The sequence below is a fragment of the Sceloporus undulatus genome, chromosome 5 (assembly GCF_019175285.1).
Source record: "Sceloporus undulatus isolate JIND9_A2432 ecotype Alabama chromosome 5, SceUnd_v1.1, whole genome shotgun sequence".
In the NCBI taxonomy this organism is placed as follows: domain Eukaryota; kingdom Metazoa; phylum Chordata; class Lepidosauria; order Squamata; family Phrynosomatidae; genus Sceloporus; species Sceloporus undulatus.
Genome location: NC_056526.1, coordinates 43,075,570 through 43,089,126, shown reverse-complemented (window position 1 = coordinate 43,089,126; position 13,557 = coordinate 43,075,570). Strand labels below are relative to the sequence as shown.

The 13,557-nt window shown below is 38.1% G+C and overlaps 1 protein-coding gene across 10 annotated transcripts in view; it reads right to left on the bottom strand.

The window, feature by feature from the left end:
- Positions 1 to 13,557, bottom strand: part of ANKS1B (ankyrin repeat and sterile alpha motif domain containing 1B) — a 448,976-nt gene that overhangs the window by 27,624 nt on the left and 407,795 nt on the right. For all 10 annotated transcript variants that reach the window (XM_042467953.1, XM_042467951.1, XM_042467950.1 and 7 more), the window contains 2 exons: positions 11,272 to 11,379; positions 8,026 to 8,205 (listed from right to left, as the gene is read on the bottom strand). In XM_042467953.1, the coding sequence (XP_042323887.1) occupies positions 8,026 to 8,205; positions 11,272 to 11,379 (288 nt within the window). The remainder of the gene's footprint in view (positions 1 to 8,025; positions 8,206 to 11,271; positions 11,380 to 13,557) is intronic.

The following is a 13,557-nucleotide window of genomic DNA, read 5'->3' as shown; positions in this document are numbered from 1 at the left end:
AGGTTTCTCATCTGTGCTTTACCTATTCCCTATTTAATGAAACATTGCCTCTTTTTCAGCCAACATCAATAAGCCTATGCTACATGTGATTAAAGAAAGAAGCCCTGACAGTACAAAGAAGAAATACCCTGCCTGCCTTTTAGGATGCTGGCTACAGTAGTCAGTAGTCTTAAGCCTTTTGTAAACATTTTTAAAGAGCCTAGAAATTTTCCTAAAGAAGATGTGACAGACAGAGTTCTGAGGATAATTTCTAGTGACTGCATTAATCCCTAAGGCTTATTTAACTTATTAATTTTGTTCTATGTCTATTAATGTTTCATTGGACAGGATCTGAGACATGGTATGGCTGAAGATCTGAAATGTATGGATGAAAATGGTTTTAACATGGAGGTCACTTGCCATTCCTGTTACTCAGGGAGATTATATTGAACATGCATTAAGGGTTCCTCTGAAATGAAGTGCCAAAAGTTGAATTGTGCCTTTTCTTTAGAATATACAGGATAGCACATGAAGGTGAAACTCAGGACCAAAACAGATATGAAATTAAATGTATGAATGCATGTGTCTGGCTTTTATCAAAATAATATAGCAGCAGCAGGGGTTGAGGACAGGACAGAACAGTTTAACTATTTCTTCCTTTTCTCTCATTGGGCTAATACTCAGGATTCCTCACCCCCTCAACATATTTCTGTGTATGTGTGCATGTGTGTATATGCACATAAACAATTTTCACTGAAACTATGACACTGAAAGAAAGATTTAAGCATACTTCTCATGCACTGGAATTCTGATCCAGTTTGTGTCCTCCACATCTGTTAATTATATCAGCCCACAGTTTATACTCTGGTGGCTCTTGGGCACAATAAAATTTCAACTAAATCTTAATCTTGAAAGATAGGACTAGGGGCAAGCACCAACCTTACAGGAAAATTAGATCCAGCTTGTAATATTATTTTAATTTAATTAGTGTCCCACCAAGACATACCTTTACACATGTATACTTAAGATTTCAGTCTATTTGCTCCTTATACATACTTTTATTTGTCTCATGTTTTCAGCTGACTATCTCACATTTACCTTCCTGTCCAAAGCAATCCAAATGCTGCTTTATATGATAGGGTTGAGCCCAGAGCAAGTTCGTTACACTTAGTCCTCACTGAAATCAATGGTAACTTTGACAGTGACTAAAACTAACTTTTGTGATATATCTATAGGGTAAAAAAAGGTAAAGGTAATCCCTTGACATGAAGGTCTAGTTATAACCGACCGTAGGGGGCGGTGTTCATCTCTGTTACTAAACCGAAGAGCCAGCGTTGTCCAAGGAGTACTCTGGTGGTCATGTGGCCAGCATGACTGCACCGAAGTGGTACCTATCTATCTATTTGCATTTATTTATATATTTATTGCTTTATTTATATTTATTTATATATTGCATACTTTTGAACTGCTAGGTTAGCAGAAGCTGGGATAGGAGCTACAAATCAATATGATGAAGATCTAAGACATCACCCTGTTTCTCTCAAAATCCATAGGCTTCTCTGCCTGTTTATGATTCACTCAACAATTTAAAATGAACTTGATGTGGTTTTTAAAACATGGAGTGCCATGAGAATACTTGTGGGTTAAAAGCCAGTAATTAATTAAATGCAACGTAGCATGATAACACATTCTCTCTCTCTCTCTCTCTCTCTCTCTCTCTCCCCGTGTGTGTGCGTGTGTGTGTGTGTAATGGAAGTACATAAGTTGTTTGCTTAATGGTTCATTTGGCAGATCTCTGTGCAAAAAACAAAACAAAAAACACAACAGAAAAGAGCACAGCATCATATTATTGGTGCTTGACCTCAGGAGAACTCTCTCAGTGTGGGAGCCTATTTTGTTTCTTAAGGTCTATTTCGCTTACAAGCTGGGTATGTAATGGCACTGTAAGAATGCAATGGATGGGGGATAGGTGCCTATATATGTAGGGAATTCTGAATGCTATGGCAGAGAAGATCACTGGAAAGGGGGTGCTTTTCAATTTCTTTTTAAAAAAATCTTATATTGTTCATCTTAAAAACTACCTGTTTAGCCATTCAAAGTCAAACCTATCCTACTGAATGTTGAAGTTTTATTGGAGTCTGAAGAGTTACCTTTTCTAATTAACAATTTGTAAGCCGCTCTGATAGCCTTTTGGCTGAAGAGTGGGGTATAAGTAAATAAATATTAAATATTATTATATATATTTATCTGAAGAAATGGTGTGCACTTTCAATGGGACCATCCCTGGAAAATACCACTTCTATAAGTACGGTATTAAGAAAGAGATCTATGGCAAAGATTGGGGTGCTGTCAATCTAGCAAGTATCTTCTACCCTTTATAATGGATGGCAGCAGCTGAGGCGGGTGGCTCCCGAGTTATTCAAGGTACCGAACCTATTTTGAGATAGTATTCAACCCTTTAGACAGCTCATTCACAGTTCAGACTCAAATTCAGAATGAGGTCACTATCTTGAGGACATGTGATACACCAGCCATGATGGGAGAGTTCACAAGCGAATAAATGTTATCAGGGTATTCATGGGGGAGGGGGGGATGATTTTTGTGATGTCAAATGCTACACTTTAAAAAAACCCTGCAGAAATAGCAGAAAAACAGAAATAATCTATTTCCCTGCTTTTATTTGTCCAGAAGTTTTGGATTTCAACACCCAGAATCCTCTATTGGCCATACTAACTTGAGCTTCTGGGGACTGAAGTCCAAAACATTTGGAGGACATAATGTTGAGAACCACTGCTTTAATATACTAAGAAATTTTGCTTTCTAACCTGACAATGCAAACAAACAAAAAATCAAATATATTGGGGGGTTTTTGGATCCCAGTAGAGGGGATCCCAATACAGAACAGCTTTGATCCACAAAAATAATACAATTTCATTTCTTTACAATGGCCAGACTATTGGTGACACACACTGACTTCTGAGGCAGTATAGTATGCTGTAGAAGGAGGTATTCAATACCTTTTTGCACAACATCCTTCATCACACATGCAACTTCCCAGCACCAGTGTGCGCCTTTGCAGGTGGAAAAGAATAAACATTGCTCTCCTAGATTTCCAGCATATGCAAATATATGTATTAGAGATTAAGGAGAGTAGATTTGCAGCTGGACACTAGCTGTGTGCCCCCTGCCCTTCCCCGGCCACTAAATGGTCCTAAAGAATATGTGGAAGGAGTAGCCTAGTAGAACTGTACAGGCAAGTGTTATGTTCCACCTTGGACATAGGCTCTTGGGCCACTGAGTCCTGTTGCTTGCATCAACTTATAAAGAGAATCCTGTGGGCTGTCTGTCTAGCTCCCCCAGAGGTCTCTCTGCATTTCTCTCCCTGGTCTGCGGATACCCAGCTGCTACTGGCATTTTGCTGTGTTTCCTTGCATAGTTGTTTTGTAAAAACTTCTTGGTAATTGGGCAGGGGAGAGAGAAATTTCCTCCATGTACTGAAGCCTTTTCCCAACAGAAGTTTGGTACCAGGAGAGGTCCTGTAAAACTTGGGAGTAGCTGCAGCTGTAAAAATGGGAGTGTATTCACTACCCCTGCTGCAATGGACTCAGCAGCTGGCCCTGTGAAATTGTTTTACACATGAAGCTTACATGTTGAAACTCTCTATCATGGAAGGTCCAATGAGGTCCTGTAGCTACCAAGTCAATGGCACTCCCTGGGCAGTCAATACTGTGTGGGAGAGGACTATCAGTCTACCAAATCACCAAGAAACAGTGTGTGTCAATAGCTGCAGACATCTATATATGTATAAAAAGAAGTTTTTTGTGGGTTTTTCGGGCTATGTGGCCATGTTCCAGAAAAGTTTCTTCCTGGCCACATAGCCCGAAAAACCCACAAAAAACTATGGATGCTGGCCATGAAAGCCTTTGAATTTACATGTAAAAAGAAGCTTCACGCATTAAAATTTAAGACCCACATTTTCTTTTCATACACCTGTAGCTGGTCTTTTTGTATATCTACCCCCTAAATGAATGAATTAATAAAGGAAAGGTGATGCCCTCAAGCAGTTCCAAAATCCCAAATCCAGTCCCAGTATAGTTGCATGGCTGCTGTAGTCATGCCAAAACACCGAAGTCTTTGCATGTGAGAAAAAAACAGAAGAAAAGGATGGCTACATTTGCCTGAATCCAGCCTAGACCTCACACTTCATTCGCCAAAATGGAATTTCTTTTCTATTTGAACAAGTTTGCCCTCAGGTTGGAATGAGCTAGTACATCTAGACAGCCCTAAAACTATTCTGAACTGCTTTCAAATTAATTTCCATCTATCTGAGCAGGAGCTGTGCCTCAGGTTCTTCCTGTCATTCATCGTAGACTTTTACAGTTATATGTAACCTTTAAAAAAATAAACTTTGCCAATCTATGACCATCACTCACAGAAGATTTCATTCTTACAATCTGATTCTAACAGCTACTAGGATGGAGATGGAAGCATTCATGTTGCATAGAATAAGAAATCAATCCTTTCCATGTTTCAGGGATGGAGAACTACAATTTGTCCAGCTTCCCCCCCCCCCCCCACACACACACATAAAAATGTATCAGAGTTTAGGTCTGTATACATGTCTAATGCAGAGGCTCAGGTAATTGCTGTGACAGGGAAGTGAATTAGCATATAATTGTAAAGAAAGATGTTTCAGCTTAATGTGCATGTAAATGGACACACACACACACACACACACACACACAGAGGAGTTGAAAAAGCTAAGTGCTGAAACCTGAGTGTTCGATAGCTCAAAACAACAAAACAAGTCCAATGGAACTGTTTTTAAGGAAACAGTCTGTTTTAAAGATGTTAAGTTCTCTATTTATGCATCACACAAGATTTTTTTTCCAGTTAAGCTATTCCCTAGGAAACAACTATGTATTTGTGGGTTATTAGGGCTGGAGATGAGAAGAAAAGAGAGATGGGGGTCATAGTGGAGTCTATTAAAGAAGGCTATTGGGGCCTAGAAGTAAAAAGGAAAGATGATATGCTCAGTGACACAAAGTGTATATAGCAAACAAATAAATGGCAATACATTCGCCACCATTTTGTTCTTCTGCAGTTCTCTTCAGACTTTATTGAAGTTGTCTTGTATGCTAGTAGTTTTAGAGAATTTCTAATTCAGTAGAAGAGAATGGCATAGCAACTTTAAAAAAACAGAATGTAAAAACTGAGTACATGATGCTCATAGAAATGTTGATCTTTTCAGCTGCCTTTGGTTTTTCAAGAAAACCACATTTTTCCTTTCTGTCTACCTGAATATGCTTTCTGTCTACCATTACCTACTGCAACCTATTCTTTTAAAGTACAACACAGGCATTAATTTCTCTTTCCCCTCAATCCTGAAACAGTCAAGTCTTAACTTGTGGCTGGTCCAGACACTTGGATGATTCCATCAGGGCAATATGCCTGCTCAGTGGAGTGAGATGTTCATGTCACTATTCATGCTTCATGAACTCAACTGGCCTCCCATCTGTTTTTGGGAGCGATTCATAGTTTGGTTTCTGATGTACACTACTAAGCATTAAAGCATGGTTTATGACTTGGCCTTCAATCATTCTGTGTATCATCAAAGAACAGCACATATCACCCCATGGGCACTTTTTGCTGATAGAAGCACAACTATGCTGACCTTTAGAATGAAATGTGGCTTGTCTTTTGAACAAACATATGCTTGATTTAAGGTAGTCAGTAGATTATCCATGTTTGATTGAATCAATGGAAGGCAGGCTGCTTTCAATCGTCTTTTGCAGATGGTTTAGTGCAACATTGCTATGGTGACCAGGATCGAAATCATTAAATAAACACACTTTTCCCAACAACATCCACCATGAAATATCTAAATATACAGCACCCTAAAAGCTCTTTTAAGAAGGGGTAACATCCTTCATCTTAATTATAAAAATAATAATTTCTGCAAATTCTTTTAGTTGTTCTACTAAGAGTAGGTATTGTATCTATAGGGAACATGTACTGGCCAATTTTGTCCAGGTATTTCTATCAAAACCAAAGGGGAAAAAATCTCCATCATCATATGGAAAACATAGCAGCTTAGTGTATATTTAGAATGGGGTGAAATCATAGGAGCGTACAGTCATTGGGAGAATTTCCAAAGACAATGAACAAGCAATACTAATCCTTTTCTGAAATTTCTTAACAAGAAGGAATAACCTTACTGATCAAAACCACTACCTACTAAAGCACTGGTTCTCAACCTTCCTAATGCTGTGACCCTTTAATACAGTTCCTCATGTTGTGATGATCCCCAACTGGTGTCTTGATTCTTAAGACCATTGGAAATATGTGTTTTCTGATGGTCTTAGGCGACCCCAGTGAAAGGGTTGTTCGACCCTCACAGGGATCGTGACCGACAGGTTGAGAACCACTGTACTAAAGCAAGGTGTTGTAAGCACATGAGCAGCTCCACAGACAATAGATTCACAAAGTATTTTTTTAAACTGCAAGTTGACTTTTTGTCCTCCTTTATATGTGGACATTGCAGTACTAGTACACCTACCTTTTAAGCTTGCTGTGTTTATATTGGTCTATTTATCTTGAGTACTATATCTAAATTATTTATGCAGGTCTTCACCAAGAGCCCTTGCTTTTTTTTCTTGGGTTTTTGTTTTGTTTTTAAAATTGTTTTAATTTCTTTAAAGAGTTTTAACTTTTTAATTGTATTTTTATTTTTAATAAGCAATTTATTTTAATATTACAATGATTTAATTCTGTTTTAATGTATAACTTTTCTATGCTTTTAATTATATTGTTTTTTTAATGTTGTGAATGGCTCTGGGCAGCAACAACAATAACAACAATAATAAAAATCCTAACAATGGGATAGATAAGATCAGCTGAATATGCTAAATAGTTTCCAATTGCAACAGAAAGTATTTCCACAATGCGCTCAGGGCCTGTTGCTTTTCAGTTATTTCCAAAATACAAAAATAGTGGATACAGTGTGTCCCAGGTTATTCTAAGCTAGCTCTCCATCCACAGCTGAAGGCTTCTAGTATACTAAGGTGAAAGAAACACTGTGACTTCCTTGATAGTAAGAGCACCGACAGAGAGTTTATATGTCATGTGTTAAATATATGAAGTTATCCCCCTTGTCAACTTCCCTCTGTTGTTTTTGAAGAGCAGAAGGAATTCATTCTATAATGTGCCCAAACAATTTGCAACGGAACAGTTTGTTCCACAGAAAAGAGTAGTGATTCTCTCTAGTGCCCTGTTCAAGCATAGAGATTGCAGAATCCTGAGGTTTGCAAATACAGTAAAAACAATGAAAAATAATCACAAGGGGGTAGAGATGAAACAGCTTAGTGAGACCTGAGAGTGCAAAAAAAAAAAAGGGGGGGGGGGTGGACAGAGAATGGAAGAAAGTACAGTGGGCCCTTGCCTTACGCGGGGGATCCGTTCTGGACCCCCCTGCGTAAGGCAAATTCTGCCTATGCTCAAGCCCCATTCATTTGAATGGGACGCACCGCCCCGCGCGGCTTGAGCACGTATGCTCAAGTCCGCGTATAACGCGGGCGCACTGTACTGTGCGAGAGACTGTAGCTGGCTGATTACAATACTCTACAGGAGCACTCCACTCTGCAATATTTTGGTACAGGTCTCTGTTCTTTTATACCTAAATCTTAACATGCAAAATGGCTTGTGTTCTATTAGAATTGATTCCTAAAAAAATTTAGATAATTGATGGTTAAAAATCCTAAATCTTCTGTACTTCAGCCATACACCAAACATTTTGACTTCACATTTCTGTTATTCACAGCACTGTTGGCATACACGTAACTGTAAAAATAGTTTACTGAAGAGAAAGCCTCTACATAGCACTGCAAAAACATGTTTATAAAACAGGATTTTTAAAAGTACAAAATAAATTAACAAGCTGCATATATTTCAGAAATATGTTGCCATGGAACTAACATTTTAAAAGATACACTTTTACAACTCAAGCTATAAGGATTTACAACAACAAATGACATGGGCCCACATTACCTGTGCCATTTGTCTTTCCAGCTTTGATCGGGGAATATCGTCAAAATAGCTGTCATTTCTTCTTCTCCTTGCATCCCCCTGCATGATAATGTGTGGTACGTCCAGTGAGCCACCAGTAGTGTAAGTGCTTTGGCTAAGTGAAGGAGACAACTGAGGAGGAGTGTGATTACCACTGGGTTCCTACATACAAACAAACAAAATGAATAGTGACTCCTGCACTCAGTCCAAAATGGCAAGAACTGCAAAAATCATTTCCAGCCCTAAATCCCCACATATCTGAGAGTATATATCTGAGAGCAAAAATCATTTCCAGCCCTAAATCCCCACATATCTGAGAGTATATGACATTTATGTTTATATAATTGGGAAATTGTATAAACATAAATGTCATATACTCTCAGATATGTGCACACCAGCATGTGTAACTATGGGAGTTATAGCACTTGTGGTTAGAATTGAAAGTGATTCTCATGCTTTGAAATTGACATCAATAAAGCAACATATCAACTGGCGTTAATTCCATGTTAAAGGACACATGGGGATTCCCAAATTATTATCAGAAGTTTGTCTTCCAGAGCTGTTGTAGGGAAGGTGATATAAATGACCTTCTAATATTACTGGAAGGACTGTATCAAACCAACAACACTGTCCTCCCATTTGTTTCCAAGCTCAATTCAAGGGGCTGACTTTGACTTACAAAGCCTGAGGCAACTTGGAGCTAGACTATCTGAAAGTCTGCCATCTCCGATACGAGCCTATTTGAGATCTTCAGCAGGAGTCCTGCTGAGTGTCACATCATTTGGAAGTCTAGGCTAGCAAATAAAGAGGACAATACTTTCTCTGTAGCCAGAGCTGCAGAACTTTGTTTTTTAAAACTGGTTTTTAAAAATGCTTTATATCTGTTTTTAAACAATATTTTATTTTATATTTTTTATTTTACATTTGGGCCCTTAGTGGATTTAAACAGTATTTTAAATAGCAATTAATAAACATGTCTAATATATAAAATTAATAGTCATCACCTTGGCCTAATGCTTCACACACATTACCTCAAGATATAAAGCCATTTTTCAATGCTAATCAGCACTGTTTTTCTCTGCACTATCAAAGGAAGAGTAATATTATTTTTCTAAAGTTAAAGGTAAAGATAGTCTCTTGACATGAATGTCTAGTCGTAACCAACTGTAGGTTGCAGTGCTCATCTCCATTACTAAGGCAAAGAGTCAGCATTGTAAATACTAATAGAAAACTCAGTTCTCTGAATGCTAGTCTTTTTATGGCCAAAATGGCAGGCCCCATCTACACAGAAGGGAAATCAGCAAGCTTAGAGGAATCTCTAGGTTTGCAGAAGGATATTTTCAAAAAAATAATTTAAAAAATACTGTAAAGTCATGTGGGGGGGGGACTCAGGTGGAGAACCCAACTTATGCTCTGTTGATACTGAATGCAGGCTCACTGGGGGCATGGATGGAACGTGTTACTTTAGAAGAGGGCACGGCCGACAAGCTACAATCCTCTGCCTGAGCATTCCACACTACAATAGTTTGTATTTCCCCAACTTCTCTCTTCCACGCTCAAGTTCCTTTCTCAGAGTTTTTCACTAAAACAACAGCAGGGAACACCTCAGTTTGAAGAATTCTCTTGGCTTTCAGTAGGCACCCAGCCTACCACAACTTCATGTTCCACATTTATATTTTAGTATTCTTGTAACATTTTACCAAGTGCTAGGAAACAACAACTTTTAAAAATTGAGCAAATCTCCAAAGGAAAAATACTGTGAGCTGTTTCTCTTCCCGTAAGCCTTTATGTGCGATATGCCTGACATAATCATGAAAATGTCCATGTAATTTTAAAACATTTGGAAAAGGGGTGAGGGTGGGGAAGTGCTTATATGTAAGACAAAGAGAGCAGTTTACAATCTATAATATCCTCCCACTTCACTATCGTGCAGAAAGCAGTAATGAACATCAAATCTACATTTCTTCAAATTACTATAAAAAGAGATTCCATTTGAAAGGACTGTCAATTAGTAAATTTGCACTATAATCTTCTGCATGGTTCCACAGAAATAAGTCCCACTGTGCCTTAGGCTTTACTTGACAATAAGTATGTCTAAGGCCTGATACAGACAGCCAAAATAAAACTGCTTCAAGTCACTTTGGAGGTATGCTGTTTAAATGATACATGCGTCCTAAGAGTCTGGAAGCCACATCAAAGCCGCGCTCCAGTCCTAAGGACTAGAGTGCAGCTTTGGTGCAGCTTCCAGACTCTTAGGACGCATGCATCATTGAAACACCATACCTCCAAAGTGACTTGAAGCAGTTTTATTTTGGCTGTCTGTATAGGGCCTTAGATTACAGACTGAGGCTACAATCTTAACTAGGCAGATACCTAAATTCAGGAAAAAAAAGTCCAAGATACAGAATCAGGAGACATACACATATCATGTAATTGTCTCTATAGCTACATTCCCCCTAAAACCTGACCTGCAATACAGCCATTTCCATGTTGTCAAAGAGTAGTGCAATGAGCTGGGACATGTCCAGCTATTTTCCTGTAATTAGACATACTACAACAGGCATTTGCAGAGACCTCTGGGGCTCCTTGGGACATCCTGCAAATGGTGACCATGCAGTGCTTCCCACTGCAGGAAAACAGCACAAACCTGCTCATCCCACTACATTGGCCACGTCAGGGGGATTTGGGTTGTTGCATGGTCAGAATGGAATTTTAACCTACAGTGATCATATAAATGAGCTGCAATGCAGTAAATTCAATTTATGTTATCATAATTCAGCAACAGGGTGCTACCCAAAACTGATTTAAGTACACAGTCAAGAATACATGTTGGTATTGCTGATTCTATTGTTTTCTTCAAGGGGAAAAACGCTTCTCCCAAAGGGAAAATTCCTCCTCCAAATAGCCTTAAGGAACAAAGAAAAGAACTATACATTTATTTGTGTAAGAAATTCTTAATTAGTGTTTGCACTTGCAGATTTTTACAGGTCCCACAGGTGTAGTGGCTTGAACACTGGACTACGACTCTGGAGACCAGGGTTGAATTCCCTACTTGGACATGAAATCCTACTGGGAAATCTTGAGCAAGTCATACTTTCAGAAAACCCAGTGATAAGGTGACCTCAGGGTCACCATAAATTGGAAATGACTAGAAGACACACAACAACAACAACAACAACAACAACAAGAAACATTACAAGGCACACAGGTACAATTACTGAAACCTACCCTGAGGGTTATAGATCGTGGTGGTTTCTGAGGAGGATCTTCGTGAAGCCTATCTCCCAGTGAGGCCAAAATGCGTTTTCGATGGCCAAGTAAACTGATTTTTAATACCTGAAAAACAAAGACAAGCTGATAAACACATTTTTTTAAAAAAAGAAAAGACTGTAGAACCTGTCACAAAAATGCATTTCTACAATTATTAATTGGAATATTATTCATGATTTTTAAGGCAGAGGAGCAAAAAGGCATACAAAAATACTGAGAGGATTTGCCTGTCAAAAAGGAGGAAAGAAAGAATGCTAGGAGGAATCTCAAGTAGTGAAATACAGAATGAGACAAAGGCAAGCAGGTAGAGATGTGTAGTGTCAGAAGGGCAGAGGAGTAAGGAGGAGAAAGCTGTCAACAGAGAAGACACAAGAATACAAAACAACTTCCAGAGAGGAATGGAAAGAAATGACGCAAAGAAGAAAAAGGTCATATGTTTCTTGTTTGTGATTTTAGAAGTGGGAAGGTAAGTAACATTCCTAGCAAAGTATGTTCCTTTTGATTTGCAGATTATTTGATGCAGTAGCTCAGAACCTTACAAACTAAAATTTGAGGAAAAAAGGAAGCAGCACTGGCTTCACAGAGTTAATATGAATTTGATATGGACAGTGGGGTCAAGTGGGTATTTCAGGTGGATCAATTGCTTGAAAAATTATTGGTGCAGACATGTGCTCTGGAAGAATCAGCAGTGTACCTACAAAACTTTCAGATCTATGGCTGACAGATGAACAGCAAACTCTGCCCTGCCACTATTCCCAGTTCCGGAATAAAGTTGCCACAATACAGATGGATATGTAGGGGGTTTGACAGTTCACAATATTTGCTATTTAGATGGAATTTATTGTCAATTCTCATTAAGCATAAGTTTCATTATCCAGAACAGTAAAGCACTTTGAATTATGAAACCATGTAATTCCACAGAGAAAACATTTAACACCCATACACCTGGGCCCAGAAAGGCAACCAAGCATTAGATTATGTATTTGATAGATAAATCTATCAAAATCTAGATAAATCATTCCATTGTTACAGAAGGCAAATGGTTCTCACAGGCTAAATTTTATTATAATACTGTATATCAGGAAGGCAATTTCACTTACAATTTTCACTGACATCTATGACATCTATGACACACTAAAAGAATGATTGCAATTTTCTCTGCTTTCCTTTGAAAGTTGATTTTTTTAAAAAAAAGATATGTGTGTAATCTATCAATTTGTAGACAGATATAGATCTAATTAGGCCATTTCATTGATCAAATTCCAAAGACACATTCTAGTAGATGGTATTATAAACTGATATCAAACAATGAATGTATTCTGTTGAACATTCCTTATAGTTGACAGATGTGTGTGGGGCGTGTATGTGTCTTGAGCACATGGTAGCCTGACAAGTCTGCCTGATGATGGCTGATACTGAAAAGCACACATTGTTCTTGATAAGACTGGCATTAAATTTAAACTGTATTTTTTCTTCCTGATTTTTTTTACTAATCCTATATAAAATGAAGATACAACTCAATGTAGTGAATTTTGAAATCTATAAATGTATTATTAAATGGCTGTATGTCCTTCACTAGAAAACAAATTTGTGTGCAGACAGTTGGATGCTAGGGCTGGTGGGGCCTCTGTTCCTCCCACCTCAATGGCTACAGATCTGATGCAAAGCAAGTTCTGCAGAAGGTGACATCTGTTTTTATCATAAGCAGCTCTAATATATGAAAATGATTCAGACATAAAAGTTCCAGGTGAAGCAATGTAAATGCTCTCCTGCTGTGTCACAAACCCTTCTGAACTGACGTCTTGGTGATAATTTAACACCAGAAAACTCCATAAGCTCTAAAGAGGTACATGTACTGATTCTTCTTACTGACGTGTATTGCCCAGTGAATTACATGCTTCACCTATTTGCCAGTGTACATGAGATGCTATAATTCTTCTGGATGGTCTTCACTCTACATTCCTTTCTCTCTATTATAAAATTGTTGAAAACATAGAGTACTTTTCTGTAGGTTTTCAGGGCTATATGGACACATTCTGGAAGAATTTATTCCTGATGTTTCTCCTGCATCTGTGGCTGGGTGGTGGAATGTAGGGTATATATACTTGTGTGACCCTTAGTAGGATATAGGATAATATCAGAATCAATCCTCAAGCAAAAATGGCTGGAATTCACAATTGCAATCACAAATGCATTATTATTATTATTATTATTATTATTATTATTATTATTATTATTATTATT